This window comes from Vanellus vanellus, assembly GCF_965231255.1.
Source record: "Vanellus vanellus genome assembly, contig: HAP1_SCAFFOLD_778, whole genome shotgun sequence".
NCBI classification, from domain to species: Eukaryota; Metazoa; Chordata; class Aves; order Charadriiformes; family Charadriidae; genus Vanellus; species Vanellus vanellus.
Genome location: NW_028127662.1, coordinates 53,877 through 71,520, shown reverse-complemented (window position 1 = coordinate 71,520; position 17,644 = coordinate 53,877). Strand labels below are relative to the sequence as shown.

The window sequence follows — 17,644 nt, the reverse complement described above, 5'->3', positions numbered from 1 at the left end:
AAGCAGCTCCCCCAGTTTGGCCCCTCATCCCCTTATAACACTGGGATCAGTGTTATTAATTACATTTTGTGCGAGATTAATTACATCAATCCTCCCTCCGGCTGCTAGTGGCCAGTCCAGCTTGCGTGTGACGGGATGAGAGGGCCGAGGTGGGAGGTTTGCCTGCTTGTGTGATGCTTTTGGCCTCCCCCGGCACCGGGAGGACTCAAAGCCGGACCTGAACCTCTGCTTTGTGCTTTTCCTCATCCTCAATTACACCAAAGCTTCCCCAGGGAAAGATTTTTCTTTCTAACCGGAGGAGTTGCACTGATACAGGTAAACTGAGGCAGGACAGTCAAAAGTCCCTCTCCCTCCTGCTGGGACAAAAAAAACCCTGCAGCAAAATAATAATTTGGAGAAGTTTTCTTGAGAGGGAACAACACCCTCTGCTCCGAAACTCAAAAGTGAGCTCGCCATCCCCTTTCCCAGCCCAGTTTCGATGATTTGATGTTTTCCAAGCGCCTGGCAGCGGCGGCAAAGGACAAAGAGGGAAGGCGAAGCGTCTGTGAGTGCTGGTACCCATCCTGGGATGGGATAATTTGCTTTCTGGAGGCATCTCTCCGTCCTGCTCTGTCCCATCCCAAGCCCACACATCTACAGATCCCATAGACTTATTAAATTCTTAAATCCTCCAGCGATTTCCTCAATGAAATAACCTTTCTGAGTCCATTTGAGTGGCTTAATCGGGGAAAAAGAGGGTTTTGAGTGGCACCGTTTCCTTCGGTGGCATCTCTGTGCGAGGTTTGCCACGATTTCGGGGATGCTGCAACAACTGGGGAAGGGCGATGGGATGCTCGGAGCATCTTGCCACGGACCCACTTGGCTTCTTTCCTCCTGTCTTTGTGCCTGAAGCTTTAATACTAAATAATAAAAAAGCAGCAGAGATCTGAGCTTGGATCCCGATGGGATTTTAACGGATTAGCCCTCGGTGTCACCCTCCTTCGCTGTGTTCTTTTACATCCCATGTAACCTTTCAGGGCGAGCCGGGGCCGTTAACCTTTGTGCTGAGCAGCGCCGGGGAGGAAGTTCATGACAACAAATGAATCTGTAGGCTGGAAATGAGGGATTAGCTCCGCTCGGAACATAAAGTAGGGCTGGAGATAGCTGGCGGAAGCCAGGAGAGTAAAACATGGGGCTTCTCTGGACATTTCCATACGGCGTAGGACTTGGTCTGGCTAACGAGGGTTTATGGAAGCCGAGAAGGGACGGAGGCCGTGCCAAAGGGAGACCTCCCTGAAACACCCTGATTTGATGCAGGAAATGTTGATGAAAATCAGGGCTGCCCCATAACGGGCATTTCCCCAACGGTTTGTGCCTCACATGGTCTTTTGGCAGTTTGGGCTTTCAAGTACACTCAAACACTGTGTGACACCTTTTGCCCTGCCGAGATGCAGCGTTTCCACCCCTTTTCTCTATTCTGGATAGTTTTTCCTCAAAACAGAGCAGGTTTCTCCCCATCCGCTAAGTTTTCCAAGCAGGATCAGTATTGGGGTGTATGGCTTTAAATAACTGCCGGGGTCACCCTGAACATTCCGATCCCAGCAACGGTCGCTGTTTATGTGCTGGAGATGGTGCAGACTGGGAGTCACTGGTCTGCAGTCGGAGGGTTTGGTCCTCTGATTGATCTGGAGGCTCAATTATCCCCCAAAACCGGTGACCGACTTGAGGATGAAGCAGGAGGAGGGTCCCAAAATGACACTTCTGGAAGAGTTACAGGTGGGAGGGGTGTGCCGAGGGGCTGCGCATCCCCCAAAAAGGGGGGGAGACTTCCCAAAATCCCACTGGCATGTCGCCAGAGCAGGGAAGGATGCGGGGGGGACGATGCTTTGTGCCCTGCCGGGGGCAGGTTTAGCATCGTGGGTGGGAGCACGGAGCCAAAATGGTTTCTGAGAGAGAAGCAGACATTCCCCATGTCGCTCGGGGGGATTTGGGGAGCTGTGATGCCCAAATCGCTCCGTTTATTCCCACTCTGACACCCCTGTAACACACTCAAGCTCGCCGTTGTATTTAAATTGCGATTTTATTTCAATTGTGATTGTATCTAAGTTGCGATTTAATTTAAATAGTGATTTAATTCAAATTGGGGTTTTATTTCGGTGGCGATTTTACTTAAATTGTGATTTAATTCAAATTGGTGTTTTACTTAAGTAACGATTTTACTAAAATTGCCATTTAAAGCGATTTGATTAAGCCCCTTTTGTCCCATGCCTTTTCTGAGGTTGGGGTTTGGGGTTTTGAGGTTTTTTTCCGGTAAATCTGGAGGGGAGTAGACGCATTGCTAAGAAGGGACAGAGGGTGGTGGAGATCGTCGTGGGAGAGAGGACGAGAAAGCCACAGGCGCGTCATAATCCGGCTGCCGGGTGACGTGGGCGAGTGCCGGGAGCTGGTGGGGAGGTCGCAGCAAGTCAGCTTTGAAATTAGTACTCGGGGGCCAGAAAAAACTCATTTCCAGATGGGAACGTTTGTTCCTTTTGCTCATTAAATTAACTGGTGAGCGGGGGAGGTGTGAGCTTCCCGAGCGTTGCTGCTGCGCAGCGGCAGGTGATGCCATTCAGTCAAAGCAGGGATTTGGGGGATAAAAAGCAGATTTCCGGTATTTTGCTCTTCTCTAAAGCGAAGTGTTTCCTGGAGGCCCTTTCAAAGTTGCAGTTGCGACTCGAGTGTGAGATGTGGTTGGGTTTTTATTTCTTTGAGCGTGGTAATCCCGGTGATGCCCTTCCCCAGCCCAGGGACAAGGGGAGAAGAGAACGCCTGTAGTTCTCCTTTGGCTTTTAAGGCACAGATGCTCTTTGTGCAGCGCTGGCAGTGGTATTTCAGCCAAGGAGGGCATTAGCTGTTAGCCTTTGGCTTTTCTTTTGAGGAGAAAAACGCAGTCTTGCTTGCAGCAAGAGAAGCCCGAGCCTGGTTGGGCTGAAGTCGAAGCTTCACCCTTGCAGGTTCTTGAGGGCCTTTGGAGGTTGGTGGTGGCCATGTCCTGTGGCCAAGTGCCATCTAGTGAGTCCTGCAGGTATCACGTTTGGAGAATGAAACTGGCTGTGATCAAAAGTGTGGAGTTGGGTTCCCCCACCCCACCCCACTCCACCCCCAGTTTGGAAATCCCTTTTTTAATTTTATTGTTTCGAAAGGAACCACAAGAACAAAGCAGGAGGTTTGGTTTTGGTTTGAAACACTCAACTCTCTCCCCTTTTAGTAAATCCTTCCAGACTCACAGTATATACAATACAGGTGACATTACAGGTGGTTTTATTTGGGTATGGGAATAAAAACCTCCAAGTCCGTGTTTTTAGGGCTGTGCCTGGAGGAGGAGACACACGGAGGTGTGATGCTCTTGGGCTCGCGTGGCGCAGGGATGGGTGATGACTGGGAGGACGTAAGGGAGCTCTCCTCACCTGGCCCCAACTTATATCTTCTTCTCCTCACTAAACAGAGACAAGACGAGGAGGCGGTGATTGACCAGGGAAGAACGAGCACCATTGTCAATATTCACTATGAGAAGGAGGAGCTGGAAGGTGAGTCGGGAGAGGTGCCACCAGTCCCACGCGTTTTCCCGTCGCGCAAAGTCCCTGCTGCGTCCCGTGCTCAGCATACGCATCACCTGCAGCGAAACGTGGCGTGCTTCTAAATAAACAAGCACATTTATTTTCACATTGTTTTAATATTATGGCTTTTAGACAGAGGGGAAAAAGCCCCCGTGGCATCTGCGGTGTGAGCGTTGGCCACAGAGCTTGGTAGTTCCCAGCTTGTTTTCTCAGAGGCTGCTCTTGGCTTGGAGAGGTCAGGAGAATAATTTGATGGCTGCAGACACAGGGCTGTGATTTTCTTTTTTTTTTGTTCCAGACTTCATTATCACAGGACTGATTGGATATCCTCTTGTTGCCTTGTGCCATACAAAGATTTTAAAAATAATTACCTTCTGTCGCTGCTTAATGAGCAGGCCTGAGTGTTGTCCAGCCGAAGCTGGAATTTTAGACAAGGGTTGATACTTTCAGGGCACTTTTAGGTGACCTGGAGCCATCGCTTGTTGTTGCTCTGTTGTTGCAAAGTTAGAGTAAAACAGGCTTGGAAAAAGGGAGGGGTCTCTGACATTCGGGGATGCAGTGAAACTAAAACGAAGAGAAGTTGGTGTTTCCTCCTGGGATGGATGTGCTGGTTTAATCGTGGCAGCGGCGTCAACCGTCTCCGCAATATCAAGAGTGATGCGAACACTGCTTTTTTCGCAGGCCACCGCACCCTGTCCGTGGGCGTGCGGATGCCTCTGGTGAGGCAAAGCCACCGGTGCCACCGGCACCACCGACCCCACCGCCAGAAGCATCAGAAGAAGGAAAGGGAGAAGGACTGTGCCCCGACGGAGCAGGGCTACCACTGTAAGTCCCGCCGCAGCGTTCACGAGCCTTCTCGGGGCTGCATGGGTGCCGGGGTCCTCTGCAAGCAGGTCTGTGTGGCTGATTTGTGTGGTTTGCTGTTCTTCTGAGGGAAAGTGGCGTTATTTGGGAGGCAGTTGAAGGCATAATGGATTGAGGCTGGTCTTCCTTAGAGGGATCCTGCCATTAAAAATGGAAACGTGGGGAAGGAAAGTGGCCCGTCCTTATGCAGAGGTGGAACAGATGCTTCTCCTTCTCCGTGGCTCTGTGCAAGCCCGGCCAGACCCGGGGGAGAGGGGCTAGCCCAATATTTAGGGCTGAACTGGTGCTGATCGATGGCCACTTTGTGTGTGAGCGTGATGGGTCGAATGCAGGTGTGGTAACGGGATTTATCTTCTGCCCCCAGACACCCCATCCCAGCGGGTACAGTTCATCCTCAGCACCGAGGAGGACGAGCAGCACGTTCCCCACCACTTGTTCACTGAGCTGGATGAGATCTTCCTGAAGGAGGGTGAAGATGCCGAGTGGAAGGAAACGGCAAGGTAAATCCCTGCTGCCAGCTGCGGTGGCGGCCGTGGGCTCTGCCTTCCGCTCTCTGGGACGCAAAGCTTTTGCAGCTGCAGGTGCCGATGCGCGGAGCCTTCTCCTCTTGCCGCCCCGTAGCTGCACCAAAGGGGTTGCAGAGCTGAGGCTATTTTCTTGCAACGGGGCTGATCGTGCCCGATGTCCGCAGGTGGCTGAAGTTTGAGGAGGACGTGGAAGATGGTGGTGAGCGCTGGAGCAAGCCCTACGTGGCCACGCTGTCCTTGCACAGCCTCTTTGAGCTGCGGAGCTGCATCATGAACGGGACAGTGCTGCTGGATGTTTGTGCCAACAGCATCGAAGAGATCGCAGGTACTGAGCGCACTGCGTCCCGCCGGGAACGGCCGAGCTCAATTTGCCGCGGTGCCCTTCACTCCCATATCAAGCCCTGCCCCAATGGCACGTCCTTTTCCAGAACCTCCGCTGTGTTTTTAAGTGGTGGGTTGCTTTTTGGATGTAGACTGGGTGTACAACAGTCACATCAGCTTTTTCTCCCAGTATGGGAGCCTTTTGAAAGCAATTTGTGGGGTCAGAGAGGCGATTAGAGAATATTCTCCGGCCAGAAAGGAGTGTCAGGGCTTGGCAGGCTGCTCTCAGGAACACGGAATCTGCGTAAGAGCTGAACCTCCTTAAATAAACTACTTACTACAAGCTGTTTCCTCCCGTTCTTTGTTTTGGTTTTTTTTCCTATTGCCTTAACATCCAGGATTTAAGAGCTTTAAAGGCAGAGTTTATCTGGCAGGTGACCAAGCAGCATATTTCTGTGGGGAAGATAATTGAAGTTAATTGAAAAAGCGGCTTTGGAGAAATTATCTTTGACTGGCAGGTCTCCATTCAGCCCTTGCAAGAGCTGGAGAAATCGGAGCCGTTATTAGCACGTTTCTCCCCGGGCTTGCCAAATTGCAGTCGATGGGCAAAGGAAACTCTGGGAAAGTCTGTGATAGAGATTGCTTATAATTTGTTGAAATGTGTCGAGTCTAGAGAGTCTGTCTAGAAACGCCAGATCGGGCAAAAAAATGGCATTATCTAGGATGGGGAATAATTATCTGAGCGGAGTGATGAATAAGCACTTTGATGATGGCTTTTAGCAAAAGAGAATTCTTCCTTTCGCTGCAAAGGCTGAACTGCATTAAAACGTCTTGCTAAGCAAGGCTGAGCCCGCGTTAGGGTATCCTGCGTGGCGCAGCCTTCGCCGGGGGCTTGAGGGGTCGGGGCTTGGGGACTTTCTGCTCTGACGGCTTCGTTTCCCGTTGCCATCTCCAGATATGATCCTGGGCCAGCAAGAGCAGTCCGCAGAGTTTGATGAGTGCACGCGGGCGAAAGTTCGAGAAGTGCTTTTGAAGAAGCATCACCATCAGAACGAGAAGAAAAGAAACAACCTTCTCCCCATCGTCTGCTCATTTGCTGACATGAGCAAGAAGCAGTTAGACGTGCATCCCCTTGGCAAGCCAGGTGAGGGTTCCTGTAGGGTTTGGTACCCAGTGAGGGTTTCTGCCAGGCTTTGGCACCAGGTGAAGGTTTCTGCAGGGCTTTGGCCCCATTAGACTTCTCCCGGCAAAGGAGAAGTGTCCCGATTGCTCCTTGCCTGTCTTTCTCAGTGTCTTTCTTTCTCCTCCCAACCCAAACACTCACTCCTCATCCATCTCCCACCACTGCAGAAGCTAAAAATGGGGTGAACCATGACAGCCATCCGATGGATCTAAGCAAGGTGAGACACTCGTAGCTTTCTTACGCTTTTAGGCCAGATTTGCTCTTGCAAACTTGGCTGCAGAGTGTTCTGCAGAGTGCTGTGGGCTTTGCTTTTGGGGTAATGGCTGAAAATCCCTTGTCGTGCCCAGGCGGAGCTGCGCTTCATGAAGAAAATTCCCACCGGGGCTGAAGCGTGCAGCGTGCTCGTAGGAGAGCTGGATTTCCTTCGCCAGCCCATCGTGGCATTTGTCCGCCTGAGCCCAGCTGTCCTCCTCTCGGGCATGATGGAAGTTCCCATCCCAACGAGGTCTGAATGAGAAGCGCAAAGTTTTTATTTAAAAAAAAAACACCACAACAAAACACCAAATTCATGCATCAGTTGGGCGTCCCAGGGGAACACAGCCAGTGGGAGCAAGCACGTTTCTCCCACCCACATCTCCCTGCTTTCATTCCTCCCTTCCCTGCTGGAGCTTTTAAACCCATTGGCCAATTTTAATGAAAGTTGGTCCAAACCTCAAATTTGTGTTTGGTTTTGATGCGTTTCAAATTCATCACCGGAGTCGGTGAGCCTACACGTCCCCCCTGGAGCCACGCTCTGGGCTGGGAGCTCCCAGGGATTTCCTTGGGTGCCCTTTGAGTGAGGCCATGTTCTTCTCTCTCATTTTGGTTTTCTTGCCTAGGTTCCTGTTTGTTTTGCTTGGACCAGGAGGAACAGCCCATCAGTACCATGAGATCGGCAGGTCCATGGCTACTATCATGACGGATGAGGTGTGACGAGATAAGAGATATCTCTGGGTCATTTTTTTGGGGCTTCACCTCTCCCTGTCTCTGTAGTAGTGAGGAAGAGGGTTTGTTGTCTCTCTTAGCTGCCTGCAGGAGGCTAAAATCCCACCTGGGCTGCAGCCCGCGCCTCATCCTTCTCCCCAGGGTCCCCAGCATGCTGTCCCCAGTGGTGGCATTGCCAGGGCCAGTGAAACTTCTCCTCTTGAAGCAGAAGGCTGTGGTGTGCCATGGGGGACGGGAGCCTGGTGGAGATGGTTACAAATACTGTGATGCACAGATTTTTGCTTTGGGGGGAATATTTCCTGCCACTTCCAACAGGCGATTTGGGGGAAATGACCTTGCATTTAGCCAAGAGCTTATTACACTGGTTAGGACATCCGAGATGGGTCATGCTCTCACCAGGTTGTCTCCTACGGCAGGTTTTCCACGACGTTGCCTATAAAGCCAAGAACCGGGCTGACCTGGTGGCTGGCATCGATGAGTTTCTGGATCAGGTCATGGTTTTGCCGCCAGGAGAGTGGGATCCCTCCATCCGAATTGAGCCCCCGAAAAACGTCCCTTCGCAGGTGAGTGCTGCGGCAGAAGGAGGCACGAGGAGGACAGGCAGGAGGGCAGCACAGCTGGGGGTGCTGCTCAGGGGCCCAAATTCACAGGTCACGTACCCAGCCCAAAAAGCAAAACAAGCCAGTGGCTGCAAAGACATATCTTTATCTTATTTGCATTTTAACAGGAAAAAAGGAAGTTGCCAGAAGCTCTCGATGACAGCGCTTCTCACAGCAAGCTGGAGAAACACAGCGGTCCTGAACTGGAGCGGACAGGAAGGTGTGAACTGAAATAGTTTGGTGGGGTGTTTTTCTGTTTGCCCCTAAAATCTGAGTGTGCACCTCCCTTCTAGCAGAGTTTTGGGGTTAACTGGGTCAGTGAAGGGGCTCCAGGTTCCCAGCTTGGTCCCCTGGGCTGGGTGGGTGGGACATTTGGGCAGCTGGGCTGAGCCGCAGCATGGTTGCACACAGGTTTTCTTGCTTTGGGGTGGAAGCAGATGTGTAAGTACCTCCAGGTAGAGCTCTGCTGCTTCTCAAAGTGAGGGACTGTTGCAATAAGAGGGGACGGGCTCTCAGGTTTGGTCTCCTTTTCTTTTTGTTGGAGGGGTTTTTTGTATGCCTCAGTTTCTACTGGGGCTAAAATGGGAGAAGGAGACTTCTTTTTAGCAACGGAAGTTACTCTGTGCTTGTGATTGTCCTTCCTCAGCCAAGAAAACTCAACGCTGTCTTCCACGAAAATGTTTTGTTTTTTTTTTTCCTTCCTCCAGGCTCTTTGGCGGTTTGATCCGGGATGTGAAGCGAAAAGCCCCCTGGTTCTGGAGTGACTTTCGGGATGGTCTGAGCCTGCAGTGTCTGGCGTCCTTCCTGTTCCTCTACTGTGCCTGCATGTCCCCCATCATCACCTTCGGGGGACTGCTGGGGGAGGCGACCAACGGCCACATAGTGAGCACCTCTCTCTGTTGGGTGGCACGGGGGAGGACAACACTCATGCAAAAGTCCTTGCTGCAGTGAATTTGCACTTGTTTTTTTCCCCCTAATGATTTAATTACTCGCTGCTGCCTCTCTTCCCCGGACAGAGTGCCATGGAGTCACTGCTGGGCGCATCCATGACCGGCGTGGTGTATTCCCTCTTTGCTGGCCAACCTCTCACCATCCTCGGCAGCACCGGCCCCGTCCTCGTGTTCGAGAAGATCCTCTACAAATTCTGCAAGTAAGGCTGGCTTCTGCGGCCAGGTGCTGCGAGCGCCTTTGGAAGAAGGCAGGGATGGAGAAAGGATGTTTTTCTTAGTGGTAGTTGGTAGATTTAAGTTGTCTTCTGTGTCACAGACATCACGCGCTGCTGCTTTAGTATGTGACGGTGCAGGAGCCCTCAGTCTCTGAAGGATGGATGGGTGGTTCGGGTTTTTTAGGGTTAAAGTGAAAGAGCAGGAGGAGGAGAAACCACAAGGATGTGGATGCCCGAGATGGGCTGCACAGGGAAGATGAGACAAATGACTCTGGTTTGGGAATGAGGGAAGATTTGCTTTCCTCTCAGTACAAACTCGGGCACTTTTTTGTATGATTTTTGCTGGAAGTGGAAATATATTTTACCCACATATCCAAAGAGTTTTCTGGTCCAATGTTTTGATGATTTTTGAGAAAGCAGGAGCTTTTCACGCGAAATGGATATTTTCCATGACAGTCTTTTTGTTGTGGCAACTGTGATGGGAGATTAACCCCCTTATTGCAATTAAATTTATTATGAAGCCCCAACTTTCTGGCAGCAGGTAACTGGGTGCAAACCCAGCCGGTTTCGCTGTTAGGGCATCGGGGTGATGTGGGAGAACACCACCTTCCACAACAGGGACCTGACCTCAATTAGCCTCCGAGGCATTAACACAAGGTCATTGTTAAATAAGGATTAATTAGCCTCTCCTCCTGCGGGCCCACACCCTGTGCCGCAGTCCCAAGGCTGTCTGTAGTAGGACCGGAAACTGCATTTACCATCCGCAGCCTTGACACGCTCCTGAATTGCTGCCGACTTTCCCCGAAGGAAGGCACGGCTCGGAGTCTCTTGCTGCCCTCTCCACCCTGCGTTTTCTTTTGCTTTCCCAGGGACTACGCGCTCTCTTATCTCTCTCTCCGGGCATGCATCGGGCTGTGGACCGCCTTCTTCTGCATAGTGCTGGTGGCCACTGATGCTAGCTCTTTGGTGTGCTACATCACCCGCTTCACCGAAGAAGCCTTCGCCTCCCTCATCTGCATCATCTTCATCTATGAGGCTCTGGAGAAGCTGAGTCACCTGCGAGAGACCTACCCTGTGCACACGCACAGCAAGCTGGACTTCCTCACCATCTCCTAGTGGGTTTCTTCCTCCTAAAGTGCCGCTGCCCCTTGGCAGGAGCTCAGGGCTGCACCTCCATCGCCTTCCCCTCACCCCTGTCTTGGCTTCTCTCCTCCCAGCTGTAAGTGTGAGGCACCGACCCATCCCAGCAACGGAACCCTGCAGTTCTGGGAGAGCAACAAGATCAATGTGTCTGGCATCACCTGGGAGAACCTCACGGTGACTGTAAGTGCCCCGAGTCACTGCTTCCTCGTGCCGCGGCCGCAGGGTCCAGGGGCACTGGCCTGGTGCAAAGCTCAGAGCCCTTCAGGTGATGGTGGGCTTCAACTTGTGCCAGTGCTGCTCTGAAAAGTCATTACTTCAGTGTGTTTAACCTCCTTGGGCCTGGGAAGGAGAGTTCACCTCATCCCTGACATGGTGGGCAATAACTGTTATCCTCAGGACAGCGGTTCTGTCTGGGAGCAAGGTTCAGTGGGTGCTTTGGTTATTGGAGAAGTTGGAGGACTTAAGTTCATGCTTGAAGGCTGTAATTAGCTTCCTTCATTGGTTCCTAGTAACTCCAGGCCTTGCTTTCTTACTCAGCGCTGTCTGAAGGTACGTGCATAAACTTGCATGTCTGAGCAGCCCCTTGGGCCATTGTTGCTGGAAGCAGAGCTCAGGCACAGGGTGGGATGCTCTTATGGACATCTTCACCCCCCTTGGCCGTGTCCTGTGAGCCCGACCCTGGGAAGGGACAATTTGTCTCTTCTCCTTTCCTGTCACTGTTGTCTTAGCCCTCCTTCCCCGTTCCCTCTTTCACTCTCCCCAAGAGTTCCCAGTGTTTCCTTCCCCTCTGGTGTCTTCTTCAGCCACGGTTACCTGCTGTTCAAGCAGAGGATGTGCCATAGGTCTGTGGTACAGTGTCCCATCACATCTCCTCTCTCCGCTGTCTGTGTAGTTCCATGTGTCACTTATTCAGCTGCTGTTGATCGTTAAATATAAATCTCCGCTAGCTGCAGCAGTCCCGAGGTCACAGATCTTGGAGCAAGATCCTCCAAACCCCCTAGTTATCCGAGGTTTCCTTGACGCATGTGCACTACCTTTGTGTCCTGATGCTCTGTTTCCCCAGGAATGTCGGTATTTGCATGGAGAGTTTCGTGGACCTGCCTGTGGACACGATGGCCCCTACACGCCCGATGTCCTCTTCTGGTGCTGCATCCTCTTCTTCTCCACCTTTGTCCTGTCGGGCTTATTGAAGAAGTTTAAAACCAGCCGCTACTTCCCGACCAGAGTAGGTAGAAGACGGTGGCCAGCAGCAGTCTCCACACTCATTTCCCAAAATGGCTTTCCCGGAGCACTAAGCAGTGTTTGCCACCGCTTGGTCAAACTGGGAAATATTGGACCTTGAAGGCCAAACTTGGATGTCTCTCACTCATTTCCAGGAGTGCAAAACGATCGTAGCGTTTCCCACCTGCCTCGTGACCTGCCCCGGAGTGGTTTTTTCCCCAGGCAGTGGGAAATCGGTCTTCCAAAGTTGGTTGTTTGTTGTATTTTCATTTGTGGTTTTTTTCACCTTGTGTGCCCAAGGGGAAAGTTGATTCAAATGAGGAACTGCCATAGAAAAAGACACAAAAGACACTGTTTCTTCCTTTTGAGGAGCAAATGATGCCTCAGTGCCTTATTCCCATTGTAGCTGTGAGTGCAGCTGTAGTGGCAGACGTCTGTTTCATTATTTTTTAATATTTATTGGCTTTTTTTTTAAGTTTGAATTTAAACCACCCTTTTCCACCTAATTAAACTTTTTTTATTGCCTGACACCAGATCTTGCAGGTACAAACACAGCAACACTATCCAAACGAGGGATTTGGCTGCATCTTCTCAGAGTGGTGGGAATTTGTTAACCAGCCTTAATGCTGTTGATGTCTTTAACTTTTCCATCTCACGGTATGGCCCCGTTTGTGCTGTCCCTTTCAGCTCTGCTTTCTTGCCCCAGGTACGGTCCACAGTCAGTGACTTTGGTGTCTTCCTCACCATCGTCATCATGGTCCTCATTGACTTCCTGGTTGGGATCCCATCGCCGAAGCTCCACGTCCCCCACATGTTCAAGGTAATGGGGTGTTTTGGTGTGGAGCCGCTTTCGGCCCTTGGGGATGCCACAGGGTGATGCTGGGACAGGACAGGGCTGAGTCTGGGGATGCTGGTGGTGTTACCATCTCCTCTTCCACCTCCGAATGCATCGTTTCCTTCTGGAAAGAAGACGCCAGCCCCAAAACTTGATACCTACAGAAGTATCTATAGGTGCTTGCGACGAGGACGCTGGCACTGCTGAACCCCGTAGGAGAGGGTGACGTGAAGGCAGGGCCAGGAGATGAGGCGGCACAGCGATGGAGAGGAAAATCAAAGCCAGTGAAGTGGCTGGGCTGGGAGTTGATCCTGATGTGTGTTTTGGCTTTGTTGCAGCCTACCAGAGACGACCGCGGGTGGTTGGTCAACCCCATAGGGCCCAACCCTTGGTGGACGGTGTTGGCCGCGCCCATCCCAGCTCTGCTCTGCACCATCTTGATATTCATGGACCAGCAGATCACGTCTGTCATTGTCAACAGGAAGGAGCACAAGCTGAAGGTAAGGGGCTGCAAGAGCTGACCCCATCCCCACCCCACTCTGGGCTGCAGGTGTGGGGAGAAGCTCCTATGCCAAGTGCTTTGTGAAGGCGTTGGTTTGGGACAAGGTCAGGCTGTGTGACAGGATGCTCTGCTGGATTAGTGATGTCACAGGGAGCAAACGAGGGCAGTTCAGATGAGCAATCTTTTGGAGGAGCAAATTAATTTTCGAGCACTATAGAAGCGTGTTTTTGTTTCAGAATGCCAGCAGGAGCTGGGGGAACGAACTGTTTTGACACACTGCCAGGGATAACTCAGGGTCACATCTTGCTTACAAGCAGTAGAAATTTCTTTATGAATGAAAATAGTCTGTTTGTTTGTGTGTTTGTTTGAGAAGTAGCTATTGCACAAACCTCCCAAATCCACTTGGTCTGAACTCCTGCCAGATTTTCATGCAAGGTGCTTGCGCAAAGACCGGATCCATCCTTATTTTTGCCAATTCTTCTCTTAAATTTTCAAGAGGGTGACTTGCGCCCAAGTAGGGTTTGAGTCTGAGTCGCGACGTTGTCCTCGCTCTTGTGCTGTGGGATGCTCTGTTCCTTGTTTTGCTGCCCACAGAAAGGATGCGGGTACCACCTGGACCTTTTCATGGTGGCCGTGATGCTCGGGGTGTGCTCCGTGATGGGGCTGCCCTGGTTTGTGGCTGCGACTGTCCTGTCCATCACCCACGTGAATAGCCTCAAAGTGGAGTCTGGCTGCTCAGCTCCAGGAGAACAACCCAAGTTTCTGGGGATACGAGAGCAGAGAGTCACCGGCTTGATGATCTTTGTGCTCATGGGCTGCTCTGTCTTCTTCACTTCGGTGTTAAAGGTAAGAGGAAAATGCAAAACGCCCAACAAGCGTGAGCTTTTTGGAGGTTTGACAAAAACCATCCCCTCCCTCCAGGCCTGAGTAGGTGTGGAGCAGAGGAGGAGGCGATCCCAAACCTTGAGGCTTGGCCCACAGTGGGAACCAGCCTCAGTTACCCTTTCCACCAGTTTGGTGTCCTCGAGGCAAGCGAGCAGGACAACTGCTTTAATTCCCAGGTGTCTCTCAGGCCCACCTGTGTTTATGGGTTACGACAAAGCGGATTCAGACCAGTACACTGCTCTCTTTCAAGCAGGCAGCACCTTATGGGATGCAATTGGCTCCCCCAAATGCCTCCCAACAGCCGTTCCCAGTAGCTAAACACACCAAAATCATCCCCGTGGGCTTCCTTGTGTGCTCCTCCCACAAAGTCACCTCAGCTCTAGGCTAAAAGGAGGCACTTCGCTTTTGCGTGTTGCCACAAAAATGTGTAGAAATGTTCTTCTGCTGTCACAGAACGTGGCGTACAGTTTCATGGGTGAAATGACCTATTTTCCTCCAACCTTTCAGGAAAACAGGAGTATTCTAATGAAACGTAACTAAAAATTTATTAGATTATTCTAATGAAACGTAACTAAATGCTCTGCCTAAAGCAGAGCATACACTCACTCACTCGCACGCACAAAACCTCTACGGGTTGAGAGCTGAAACATCTCTAACCCTGTGGAAACTGGAAAGCTTTAGGCAATTTTAGGCAGTGCCTCTAGAAGAGAGCAGTAATACTGAAAAACCAATTAAAAAAATAAATTATTGCATTTTTTTTTTTTTTAATTTCCCAGTTTATACCCATGCCTGTGCTTTATGGTGTCTTTCTCTACATGGGTGTGTCGTCGCTCAGAGGGATTCAGGTACGGACTCTTACAGCGTGCAGCTCCCTGCTGTGTCATCTCCAGAGAAGCAGGAAAAAAGCAGTGGTGTGGGAGAAAACCTCCCCAAAAGCAGGCAGTGAAAGTATTTTGTATAAGGAAAAGATTGGTGGGGGCACAGGAGGTACGTAGGGCGGGAGGACCAGGCAAGTTCAGCGCGCTCTGCGTCACGGTTTGGGACAGGGCAGTGTTTGGTGTGGTGAAAATGGGGGAATTCAGTGCAAAGCGAAGGCGATTTCTACTGCCGGTGGGAATCCTCACTGGGGGGTTGAGTGGGCTGAGAAATGCCAAATAACAAACAGAAGAATAGAATATATTAAACATATATTTTTATAGAAGAACAGGGAGGGGGAGGGGGAGATGGTATGAGGAGAAGGACCTGGGGGTACGGACTGATGAGAAGCTCACCGTGAGCCGGCAATGCGCGATCGCAGCCCAGAAGGCCGACCGCATCCTGGGCTGCATCAGCAGTGTGGCCGGCAGGGTGAGGGGGGGATTGTGCCCTCTGCTGTGCTCTGCTCTGGGGAGACCCCCTGCAGTGCTGCCTCCAACTCTGGGACCACAGCACAGGAGAGCCATGGACCTGGTGGAGCGGGGCCAGAGGAGGCCCTGGAGCTGCTGGGAGGGCTGGAGCCCCTCTGCTGGGAGGACAGGCTGGGAGAGGTGGGGGTGTTCAGCCCGGAGAAGAGAAGGCTCCGGGGAGCCCTCAGAGCCCCTTCCAGTGCCTAAAGGGGCTCCAGGAGAGTTGGGGAGGGACTCTGGATGAGGGAGGGGAGCGATGGGACGAGGGGGGATGGTTTGACACTGACAGAGGGCAGATTGAGATGAGATATCAGGGAGAAATTTTTCCCTGTGAGGGTGGTGAGGCACCAGCGCAGGTTGCCCTGAGAATCTGTGGCTGCCCCATCCCTGGAGGTGTTCAAGGCCAGGTTGGACAGGGCTTGGAGCAACCTGGGCTGGTGGGAGGTGTCCCTGCCCAGGGCAGGGGGTGGGACTGGATGATCTTCGAGGTCCCTTCCAACCGAAACCCTTCTGTGATTCTATAATAGAAGGACGTGGAATAATTGCAATTTGGTGGGCAGCTCTCATGGGCACACTGGTTTATAGATGGAGCAAAGGGAAAACGGGTGCTGCTCCCGGGAGGAACAAAGTGGGATCCAGGATTTCTCACTGCACGCGAGATCCTGAAAACTCATTCCACGTGCCAACAGGGCCGGAAACTTTCCACAGCCCCAAGGGGTAACTTTTCCGCTTTTATTTTGCAGTTCTTCGACCGCTTGAAGCTCTTTTGGATGCCGGCAAAACACCAGCCGGATTTCATCTACCTGCGGCACGTTCCCTTGCGGAAAGTGCATTTCTTCACCATGATCCAGCTCATCTGCCTCGTCCTGCTCTGGGCCATCAAGGTGTCCCGTGCTGCCATCATCTTTCCCATGATGGTAAGAGCCGGTGCCGCTCAGCAGTGGGACATTTGCAGCGTCGGAGTGAGATGTAACATCATCTCAGACCTCACCCCCTCTTCCTTCTTATTTTGTGAAGGTTTTGGCTCTCGTGTTTGTCCGGAAAGTGATGGACTTCTGCTTCTCAAAGCGGGAGCTCAGCTTTTTGGATGACCTTATGCCAGAAAGCAGGAAGAAGTTGGCCGATGCCAAAAATGAAGCCAAAGAAGAAGAGGTGATGCTTGCTGAGTGCTCGGGGGTGGGTGTCTCCCTCGGGCTCTGAGATTGCCTCTTTCCGTCACAGCTTCTCTTGAAATGTTGGGGGAAGATCCGAACTCAATAGAAATAGATCCTGACAGCCTGGATCCCGCATCATAACTTTTTAAATTAGCAGTGAGCTTAACACTTGAATAGCGGTACAATTTTTAAAGGTGCCATTTATAATAAACATTATAATTATGATGGAAAGATTTGCTCATAAGGGTGGTTTTAACCCCCTCCCAAAATGTTTGGAGTGAAAGGTCCTTCCCCGGCTGCGCTAACAGAAGGTCAGAAGGAGAGGGCAGCACGTGGGTTTTGCTGGGTGTTCAGTTTATCTCCACTTCGATCATAGACAGAGAACTTTGATTTGTCCCTTTTTATGTCAGGACTCCCAGGAGATGATGGAAGCTGCTGCTGCAAACTCCGTTTGGCTGCAGCTGGGCAAGACCAGCAGCGCGGATATCCCAAAGCCAAGCAGCGACAGGTAAAGCCCCACCAAGCAGCAGGACCCCCGGCAAGATTAGCCTGAAGGGGGTTGGCAGAATTTTCTCCACGTTTATCTTCGCTGAGCATCCCAGCGCCATGCACTCAGCTTGGCGGGAAGAGCAAATTTATGGGCAGGGCGGGCGGCAGAGCGCTGGCACAGGCTGCGCAGAGAGGTGGGGGAGTCTCCCACTTGGGAGCCATTCCAAACCCGCCTGGAGGTGTCCTGTGCCACTGCTGTAGGTGCCCCTGCTCTGGCGGGGGTGGGACTGGGGGAGCTCCAGAGGGCCCTTCCAGCCCTGACCAGTCTGGGATTCTGTGCAGAGCCTTTGCACAGAGCTGTAGCTCTGCGGCTCTCCGGCTCGCCTTCCAAACCTCTTCCTCCCGCCCAACCCGCTGTGCTTATGCGCAGCTTTGGTTCTCCTCCCCCCCCGTTCCTCTTGCTGGTGCTGATGCGCTGGGTGGCATCAGTTCCCGCAGTCACAGATTGCTGTCTCAAATATTTATTGCAGGACTGATCCTTCGGAGATTAATATCTCGGAAGAGATATCAAAAACACCCGTGTGGAAGGCTCTCACTATGAGCATGGAAACAGTCTGAATCTGGGGAGAAAAGAGGTAAAGGATCGCGTGGGAACGTGGCCGTGCTCCTTTGCAAGCTGTGGCACATGCCTACGGCTTTTCTTTTTTTGCCGGCAATGTCGAGCAAGCGGCGAGGGCTGCGGCACACGAACCAGCTCCTCTCTGCCGGCGCGGTCTCACGAGCGGGGCAGCAGCCCCACTGATGACGCT

At 51.9% G+C, this 17,644-nt stretch overlaps 1 protein-coding gene across 1 annotated transcript; it reads left to right on the top strand.

Moving 5' to 3' along the window:
* Window positions 1-3,466: 3,466 nt before the first annotated feature.
* On the top strand, window positions 3,467-17,453 carry LOC309685112 (electroneutral sodium bicarbonate exchanger 1-like; the record flags this gene model as incomplete). The annotated part of the gene is made up of 23 exons (XM_082500927.1): window positions 3,467-3,548; window positions 4,260-4,403; window positions 4,807-4,942; window positions 5,134-5,294; window positions 6,246-6,434; window positions 6,581-6,690; window positions 6,821-6,978; window positions 7,352-7,439; window positions 7,874-8,020; window positions 8,185-8,276; window positions 8,764-8,938; window positions 9,073-9,206; window positions 10,091-10,336; window positions 10,439-10,544; window positions 11,428-11,589; window positions 12,292-12,405; window positions 12,759-12,920; window positions 13,517-13,768; window positions 14,584-14,652; window positions 15,936-16,109; window positions 16,210-16,344; window positions 16,757-16,854; window positions 17,366-17,453. Coding segments are annotated over 23 exons (3,222 nt in total), but the record flags the coding sequence as incomplete, so codon positions are not given.
* Between the last annotated feature and the right edge of the window lie 191 nt (window positions 17,454-17,644).